Below are 9,905 nucleotides of genomic sequence, written 5' to 3'. Positions count from 1 at the left end.
ATCACAATAAAGCTGGGGGAAAAAGTAAATTGAAGAGGTAAATGTTGATATCTTCCCCATGGGGCATTTTCCCTTTCAGAAGCACAGCATTTATTCAATCTTCGTGAACAGTTGTGTAGGTTTCTTTTTTAAAGTTCTGCCTACCTCTTGTTACGTTTATTTAAAGGAATGGTATGACTTTGTTGATATTATAAGTTGGATTTTATTCTATTTTATTTTATTTTTTTTATTTAAATTTTACTTAGTTAACATACAGTGCAATATTGGTTTCTGGAGTAGAATTCAGTGATTCATCACTTACATACAACACCCAGTGCTCATCACAACAAGTGCCCTCCTTAATGCCCATCCCCCATCCAGCCCATCCCCTACCCACCGCCCTCCATCAACCCTCAGTTTGTTCTCTATCGTTAAGAGTCTCTTTACGATTTGTTTCTCTCTCTCCTTTCTCCCCCCTCCCATATAGTCATCTGTTTTCTTTCTTAAATTCCACATGTGAGTGAGATCATATGGTATTTGTCTTTTTCTGACTGATATAAGTGGGATTTAAAAATTTTTATTCTGATTATTTCTCATTCTAATAAAAATGGGATTTATCATGTACTAACTATGTGACTGTGGATGGTTACTGAACCTCTCGTGGCTTCAGTCTTTTAACAAAATTAAAGATATGAGATAATACCCATTTGAGAAGGTTCTTACGAGAAATAAATAAGACAGTACATATAACACAGTTAGTATAGGATCTGGAACAGAGAAGCAGTCAATACATAAACTAATCTTACTACCAGTGGTGTATCTTGTACTTGTCAGGCCAGAAGTTTGGGCATGGCTCTTGCCTACTTTCCAGGATGTCCTGCTATCACAGGTCCACTTCAGTGCAACCAGTCTCCTGGAGAATGAGAGGGAGCCCTGGCTTGCATGCCTCTCGAAGGGGCAAAGGACACAGTGCTCCCTGTTCTCTCACCCCGAGGCTCTGCCCCCCACTTCCGCTCACAGCGGGAACCCAACACAAAAAGGAGAGTTGTCTCAGGGCCAGAATGTCAGGGCTAGACTGTACTTCCCGAATAATTACATCCAACCCCCTCAAATTGAGTAGACAACTGAGGCTCAGGGAGGGAAAGACGTTCGTCTGAGGTTATCCAGCAAGTGGGGAGGCTCTGCACTAGAACACAGGTCCCCTGACTCCTAAGCCTGTGCAATTTCAACTCCATCCCAAATTCTCTTTCTGGGAGAGCTTCCTTGTTCAAGGGCAGTGAAGCAGGTGGGTCAACAGCAGAGCCCTGAGGTCGTCCGAGTTTGCCTAACACACCCTCCACGGTCTGCACCATTCGAATCTGCCTCCACCCTGTGCATCTCCAGAGGACACGATTCACCACCCACACTAAAGGATCAAGGGCTTGGTGTGTCCTGGCTCCTCATTCACATCTTAAAATAGAAAGCCGGGGGAGGGTATGGCTTAACCCAAAGGAATTAATTGTTAATGGAGGCATCTCAGGCAGGAACAGGTGAAATGCTTCAAGAGCGGGGATATGCCTGCTTCTTTCTGTGGCCTCTTGGGAGGATGTGGAGCCCTGGGGAACATGAAAAGGAAAGGCGGGAGGGAGCTAGAGGGTTAGCCACTAGGGTTGGTTGGTCCCGCCGGCAGGGCTGGCGATAGCCAGGTCAGGTTGCAGGGTTGATGGGAGAGGAAAGAAACAGCCTGCAGTTTGTGTCCTGCTTAGTTTATTTCCCTGGGCTTAGGCCAAAGGCAGAATTCCCTACTGAAATGCAGACTCCGGGTCTGGGGTCGATTAGTGGATTTCTAGTATTAAGCCCCAGGAATGGGCCCCTTGTTTCGGGCCCTGCTCTCCTTCACACCCACCGGGGAGAGGGAGTCCCAGCCCCCCACCCGTCTCCCTGGGGTGCCCGGGAGCACAGGAGTCAGGAGAGCCAGAAGCAAACGAAGCAGAAAGTCGTCTTTTATTACAAAGTCAAGAAGGGAGGCAGCCAAGCCCAGACTTGGGCATCCTGAGCGGGAGGCGGAACGCCCAGGGAGGGAGAGGGCCATGCGACAGGGGCCAGAACCAGCAGCCCTGGGGACTTCCCAGGTGCGGCAAGGACAGGCTCCACCTGGCTGGGAGAGAAAAGAACCGGAGAGGTGACTCAGCCGCTCAAAGCACTCAGGGGCAGTGGGGGGCAGGGTCACATCCAGGTGGCAGCCCTCTCAGGATTCGGTCACGGGCTCTGAGACTCTTGGTCTCTCAGCCACCTCCCCGCAGCCTCTCTCTCAACCAGCCGGGGTCATTCCCCATTGCTCAGTCTTCTCTGTGCCCTCAGGGTCCCCTCCTCCTCCACCTGGTTCTCACCTCACTGGGGATCCAAGCAGGCCAGCCCACAAGTGCCCTTACAGCACTTCTTGGCCCCCGGGCACTCGGTGTCGCTCAGACAGCGGTTCGGAGGGTTCAACATGGCGCACTGGATCAGAATGTGGGGGCAGAAGCCAGGCTTAGTGGACACGGGACCTTTGGCTTTGACTGGATCTTGACCTCTAACCGGATCTTGTCCTTTGACCGGAACACGACCTTTGCCAGTGCCTTGCCCTTTAGGAGGAATTATTGAAAGAACAAATGTCGCCACATGTAGCCCGTGTGTGCCTGCTTCACTATCTAGTCTTTCCTCCATGTCCAGCCCCTCCTCACTGCTGTGTTGTCCAAACCACGGCCTGAGGTGGGGCAGGGTCTTCTGGGCAACTGCTGTCTGTACCCCGGGAAGGCTGTGCCCCGGGCTTTGGGGAGAGGATCTATAGAACCACGGTTCCCTTAGGTGTCCATTTATCCCCCCACCCTCCATGGCAAGTCCTTTCAGAAGGAGAGGCCAGACTGGGGTGACTCGCAGAGGTGAGAAGGACACATGGTGCTCTTGGGGGAGAGGGGAGTGCCTGAGACACACACCAGGAGATGCGAGCTCCTTCCCCGCTCTGGAGATTGTCTGGACAGTCTCCTCCCTCATAAAATGGGGGTCTTCAAACTACATGGCTTCTGAGGTCTCGCTGGTGTATAACCTCCTTTTAGAGGCTGATTACCCAGATGCCTTCAGGGGGCAGACAGGCAGGGGCCAGACCCCACACCCAGGCCCAGATTCCTGGGGCTCCTCACTTCACTGCACATTCTGCCCAGGTATCCACACCTGAGGCCACGACCACGTAACAACACTCCTTCCAGCAATAGTCCTGATATCTCAGTCCTGATGTGGAAAGCATGTTGATTCTACTGGACAACTTCCTGCTCTCTCTGGATGCAGTGGAAGCGGCCACAGACCATCCATGGGCGCCTGGGTGGCTCAGTTGGTTAGTGTCTACCTTTGGCTCAGGTCATGACCCCAGAGTCCCAGGATCGAGTCCCGCATCAGACTCTCCGCTCAGCGGGGAGTCTGCGCCTCCCTCTGCCCTTCCCCCATCATGTGCTCACTCGCTCTCTCACTCTCTCAAATAAATAAAAATTTTTAAAAGAAAGTGTGAGATCCAGCCCTGCCCACTGCCCCAGAGTGCTCCTTGGCAGGGCCCAAGCCAGCCTCACTCAGGGCACTTGTCTCCTCACCTCCAGTGACAGCGGCCTGTGCCGCCAGAATCCCCAGGATAAGGAACGCCACCAGGACCAAGAAGCTGCTGGGCCTCATGTTGTCTCAGCTGTGTGGCTATGAGCTGAAGCTGATCCATTTTATGCAGCCCAGTGTGGCCTGGAGCCAGGAGGGTGGGTCTGTGATTTTCTATGAGACAAGACCTACATTTCCTAATTCTGCCAGGAAGGATCCACCCCTATCTTGGAAGGGACCTTGGGGCTTTCCCCAAGGACTTTTCACAGAGATAAAGGGCAGACACTGTGTTACATCACCCCTGATAGCCCCGAGAGCATCTTCTGACAGAGACGCAGGGCTGGCTGTGGGCCCGGTGTTCCGATTTCAAAGCCATTACTCCCTGTTCCTGCAGGCCCACCCAGACCTACCCTAACCATTCACCCCTCCCAGCATCAAGTTGGGCTTTGCTTTCATGCCCTCCTGGCCCTGTGGAAAACTCTCGAAGGCAAATTTGCCTTGAAAATCTAATGACACATCACTACACGGGTCATCTCTGAGATGCACCACATAAGTAATCGGGAAGGTGGGATTCTAGATCTCACATAACAATGCTAATAAAAATAATGCTGGGTGAAAAATTCAAGTCTCAAGAGAAAATATTTTGAATTATAGGCTTGTGTATAAGGTTCAAAACTAAGAAACACTAGATTGTCTAGACATACTTATGTATGTGGTACAACTCATTTACGCAGGGGTGGATGAAAATGAGGAAGCTATTCACACAAAATCTAGGATAGTGATTAACTCTGGAAAGGAGGCAAGAAACATTCTGAATGGGTGGGAAGGACTCAGGTTGATTTAAGTTTTTGGTTCTTGGTAACGTTCTAGTACTTGGGTTGATTGGTGATTTCCCTTGGTGTGTGTGTGTGTGTGTGTGTGTGTATTTCCAAGGCTGTGGGGTAAATCATTTATGGATTACCTTCGCTTTCCATAAACCTGCAGTGCTGCTCTCTTGGGTGGTTTTCAGTCTTTCACTATTACAAACTATACCCCACGTGGCTTTTTGCATTAACTTGTAAGCTAGAGTCCCAGAAGTAGGTTTGCTGGTACAAAGATTAAATGCATTTGGAAATTTTTTCCAGTTTATTACAGTATATTGACAAATGGATTATATATATATTTAATGTGTACAATATGACGTTTTACTATACATGCACATTATGAAAAGATGGCCACAATCAAGTTAATGAACATACCCATCAACTCATATAGTTACCATCTTTCAGATGCTTTTGAAATTTTTATACTCTTGTCTTATGTCCTTTGATGGGGGTTGTACCATTTTGTACCATACCAGTAGTAGATGAAATCACCTGTGTGCATCCAGGCTTTGGCACAGACAGTGTGTTTAATTTTTTTTTTTTTTTTTTACCAATCTGATCGGTGAGAAATCATGCCTTGCTGATGTTTTTAGTTAGCATTTCTCTCATTTTTATTTTGGCATATTTTAGAAGCCACTTACATTTCTTTTTCTGAAAGCTTCTTTTCCTTTGCTCACTTTTTAATAGATTCGCCAGCCTTTTTTCTTCTTAATTTTTAAGCACTCTTTATATATTATGGAGAAAGGTCCTTTGTGGTATGGTTTGCAAATAAAAAAATTTAATGTCATTCTAAGATCTGTTCAGAACAGCTCAGGGTGGTCTCCTTTCCTCATCTTATCTGACGTTACCTCCTAGTGTTTGGCTACAGTGCACAGAGTGAGAGCATGTTTTTAATATGGTTATATTAAACAAATCTGGCTATATTATATTAAGAAGACTGCACATCATATTAATACAGGTTCACTGAAGAGTTGATGGGGGGATAGAGGTTAAGAAGGTAGAAGGAGAAAAAAAGCAAATAAAAAGAAACAAAAAAGTATTGCTTCACCAAAAAAATTTATCATGTCTGGTGTGATCCTATTATATTTATAAATATATTAGAAAAAGAATGAATATCGCTAGATCTCTGTGCACTGAATCCTAGAAATATTAATGAAATCTTACCAGCAGGAAAACAAGTTAGGGGATAATATATGTGTTTGATAATACTTTAGTAGAAACACCTAAAAGTGCTATAAATGCCTTTATTCATGTACAAAAGAGGAGAAAGATGTGAAGGAATACATACTACGCTGTTAATATTGCTTACATCATGGTGATGAGAATGGGAAAAAAACCAGATGAGTAGGTTTTCCTTCACACGTACTAGTTTCTAATTCTTTTACTTGTCACAACAAAAAGTCACTGTTCTGATCTGAAATATCAAAGAAAATTATAATTGGTAATTAGAAAAAAGAACTCAAGGAATCTTATGAATGAAGAAAACAGCATAATTGACAGTTATATCTAAATAAACAATGAGATACATGTAACCAGTAGTACCAGTGTTGAGAAGGTGTGCTTAAAATAGAAGTGTCATAATGTAAAAATGTAATAGTATGTGTCAGGTATGATTCAGATGCCGTCCAAATAAATCATTCTGGGTAGTTCAAGCAGAAAAAGAACCCAGCTATTGTATGAGTGCGTGTGATTGTAGGAACTTGAATCCCCTCTGCAGTTCTGGATGCGGAAAAGTCTGGGACAGATAGTCACTGGATTGTCAGCTGCTGTAGGGAGACTTGCTGGGAGCAATTGAAATTCACATTGATGAAGACCCTGCACAGAGCATGCCACCATCCTGCCCCTGTTCACGCCCCTGATCCACCCCCTACTTACGCTCCCAAACATCAGCAAATATTCACCTCCCAGAAGGAGAAGTGCCCACCTTGAGCAGGTCTGAGAACAAGAAAGGTAGAGCACAAGTACTGGAAAGTGTAGAGCGAAAAGAAATAAGAAAATGCACCCAGGAGAAGGAGGAGGCATATTTAGGAGAGAGCTTATCATCTTGCAATGGCTGCAGCAATATCTCTTTGGCCATGGCTGATGGTAGGAGCCCTCCTGTCTCAGACGAGTTACTTAAGACTCAGGAGAAGTCCACGTATTTAAGGAACTGCCCATTATTGTAGCAAAGGAAGGAGGGAGCCCTTGAGCTAAGAAACTAAGAAACCCATTCTAACTTCCCACCCCTCCTACTCAGGTAAGATACTCTTTTCACTAGCTGATTCGTGAAAATCTACTGATTTCAAAATAAGAAAGAAATGTGGAAATCACATAAGCCACACAAAAATACTATTTTTTAAAAGCGGAAATGAGTAGCAAAGCTTAAGAACATTTAAAACAGGATTTTTAAAATCTTCAGTAAAATGTCACCACAAAACTAAAAAAAATGGATATTCCAAAACGAATGTCTAAAATTACTGAAGCAAATTGAAACTATGAAGAACCCCCATAAAGCAGAAATATAGAAATTCAAAGAAGAAATAGCAAGGTAACAGGAAGATGTGGAGTGAAATCTGACAGACCTCAGGGGAGAGATTGAAGACAAGGACAAAAACATTGCAGAAATAAAGACCAAGTAAGGACAAAAGGAAAGAAAATAAGAAAAGCAAAGAACCACAAACTAAAAATGAAAAATAGCTTTAAAATGATTTCACAGAAAGTCTTCAGTATAAAAAGTCACTAGAGACGCAACAGACATATAAATCAAGTTGCACAAAGAAGAAAACCAAAATACACACACACACACACAAGAAGAAAACCAAAACAACAAAATAAAAGAATTATTTAAAACCCTAATCGAGGGGCGCCTGGATGGCTCAGTTGGTAAAGCCTCTGCCTTCGGCTCAACTGAGTGGGGAGCCCGCTTCTCCCTCTCCCTCTGCCTGCCGCTCTGCCTACTTGTGCTCTCTCTCTCTCTCTCTGTCAAATACATAAATAAAATCTTTAAAAAAAATAAAACCCTAATCAAGGAAAATATTTCTGAAATTAAAGCAGGCTCGAGTCTATGTATTGGAAGTTCACACCGTGGTAAACACAAGACGCATGCGAGTAAAACGCTTGGGCTGTAAAGATAGACACAGAAACCTCCAGGAAAGCAACTCCCCTCAAAAAACAAAAACAAAAACAAAATTGGAAAAAAAATCAGACGGAATGATGGCCAGAAAACAGCAGAGCAAAACTTAAAGGCACTGAAGCAAAGAGTACACACTGAGGATTTTTTTTGCACAATTACAAGAATATATTTCTGGACATGCAAGAACTCAAGGGATCTTGTTTCCAAGAGCTTTCCTGAGCAGTTTCTAAGGGACAAGATACACCCAACCTGGAAGATTTGTGGAAATTACTAAAATGACAATTGTTGAACACTGGGCATTTTAACTGTGGAACAAAGACTAAGACAAAGTAGTAGCAAATAGTATGTAAATATGCCTTGCTGTGAAAATGTAGAAATAGTAAAATTTCCATCAAATAGAAGGACGATAGGGAAGGAAGTTGGATAAAAGAGTAAGCTCGCTGATTGCTATATATGTAAGAGTTTCAAGTCAAAGGATATTTATTTTTTTTTTTAAAGATTTTATTTATTTATTTGAGAGAGAGAGAATGAGAGAGAGAGAGCACATGAGAGGGGGAGGGTCAGAGGGAGAAGCAGGCTCCCCGCCGAGCAGGGAGCCCGATGCGGGACTCGATCCCGGGACTCCAGGATCATGACCTGAGCCGAAGGCAGTCGCTTAACCAACTGAGCCACCCAGGCGCCCCTCAAAGGATATTTAAAACACAGTAAGCTTCAACAGAATTAACCACTTTTGTGCATCAAAGGACACTACCAGGATAGTGAGAAGACCAGCTGCAGAATGGGAGAAAAGATTTGCAAATCAGATATCTGATAAGGGCCTAGTATCCAGAATATATAAAGGACGTGTACAATTCAACAATAAAAAGATAAAACAACCCAGTTTTAAAATGGGCAAAGCACTTGAATAGACCTTTCTCTAAAGAAGATACACCAAAAAACGGTGAGCACACGAAAAGATACTCAACATCATTAGCCACTAGGAAAATGAAATCTCAAATCACAAGATACCACTTTACACCCCTTAGTGTGACTATAAAATTTTTTATCTTAATGGAAATGGACAAGCTTTGGCGAGGAAATGGGGAAGTTGGAACCCTTGTACGTTGCTGGTGAGAATGTAAGATGGTGCAGCATGAACAATCCCAGAGGTTTGAGAGATAACCAAGAGCTTGGGCCTGGTTGACCAATGGGTTCATCTGCTACGTGAGACCCCCTCCGTGAGGACTGGGGGAGGTGGCTGTTTTCTCTAAGGCACAGAAACTAATACAAGGAGCCAGGGAAACTGAAGGCTCCACACTGGCCTTTGGACATCTAGAAATGCATCTTCCACATCTGCAGGCAGCTCCCCGCTGGGCACACCGACTTTTACCCCAGCCTCCAGCTCTGCCTGTCCTGCAGCCTCACCAGATACATGCCGAGTCCCACTCTGCAGCCCCCTTCCCTCCTTTCTCTAGGGACTCCCAACCCCAGGGGGAGCCCCCGAAATAGCTGCACCCGCCACTTGGGAAGTCCCTGTTCTCCCATGTTAGAGCCTGAGATTCGTTCTCCACCGGCACTCCATCCCCCTGATTACACAGGAACCTCTTAGGGTGGTCTCTTTTGAGAAATAAATGATGAGGTGACCCCTGTCTCTGACACCTTAGAGTCATTTAATAGAGTGAGCAGTAACTTGAGGGCAGGACAGACTTGGGGGTGAGGGGAGCCTAAAGCAGGGAAGAGGGTTCCTAGACAGATTTGGATGACCTCATGTCTCTGCTGTCTATGCACCAGTCACATGCTCTGCTCCACGGAAGCTCCAAGGAAGGCCAAAGCCCCAGGAGGAGCCACTTTGAGTGTGGTGGGAAACTATGTTTTAGCACATCAGTCCTACAAAATACCATGTATTCATTAAAAATGATGATATTGGAGAATACTTTAAGACACAGGAAAATGTCTACAGAATCATCTTAATTGAAAAAGCATTTATCAATATACGTGTGTAGTTTGTAATCGGGGAAAAAAATAGCCCCATAAAATTCTCCTTCTACTCCAAAAGAAACATCAGATCATAGAATATAGGGCCCCTCTTTTCCTGAGAGCTTAGAAGACAGCATGAGGGATTCTAGGTAAACCCAGTGAAGAACTTCCTGGCTGTGAGGATTGTCCTGGAATGGAATATCCTCTTCCTTTCTTAGGGTCAGACGAAGTAATGCCTTGCTTCCAAGGCCCAGTAATTGATGGGGATCACCGGGAGGCAATGACAGAAATCCCACCTTAGTTAGGAATCAACCGTGGGTCCTTGAGCCAGTTCTCTCCCATCTCCGGCCTACTGTTTCCCCATCTTTCAAGAAGGAGGGTGGTGAGGATGGTCTTGACCT

General features: G+C 45.0%; 1 protein-coding gene across 2 annotated transcripts; it reads right to left on the bottom strand.

Annotated features, from left to right (window-relative positions):
- Positions 1 to 558: 558 nt before the first annotated feature.
- Positions 559 to 3,682, bottom strand: PI3 (peptidase inhibitor 3). 2 transcript variants are annotated; one of them, XM_035006397.1, is made up of 3 exons: positions 3,579 to 3,682; positions 2,349 to 2,582; positions 559 to 892 (listed from the first exon to the last, which is right to left on the bottom strand). In XM_035006397.1, exons 1-2 carry the CDS (start codon positions 3,655 to 3,657, stop codon positions 2,350 to 2,352), a joined length of 312 nt encoding a protein of 103 aa, XP_034862288.1. In that variant the 5' UTR covers positions 3,658 to 3,682; the 3' UTR covers positions 559 to 892; position 2,349. The 2 variants fall into 2 exon arrangements, with proteins under 2 accessions (XP_034862288.1, XP_034862287.1); XM_035006396.1 differs by lacking the exon at positions 559 to 892 and adding an exon at positions 1,945 to 2,116.
- Between the last annotated feature and the right edge of the window lie 6,223 nt (positions 3,683 to 9,905).

The sequence above is a fragment of the Mirounga leonina genome, unplaced genomic scaffold (assembly GCF_011800145.1).
Source record: "Mirounga leonina isolate KUSES-001 unplaced genomic scaffold, KU_Mleo_1.0 Mir_150, whole genome shotgun sequence".
Lineage (NCBI taxonomy): Eukaryota > Metazoa > Chordata > Mammalia > Carnivora > Phocidae > Mirounga > Mirounga leonina.
The sequence above is the reverse complement of the archived record's forward strand: the minus strand, read 5'-3'. Positions and strand labels throughout refer to the sequence as shown.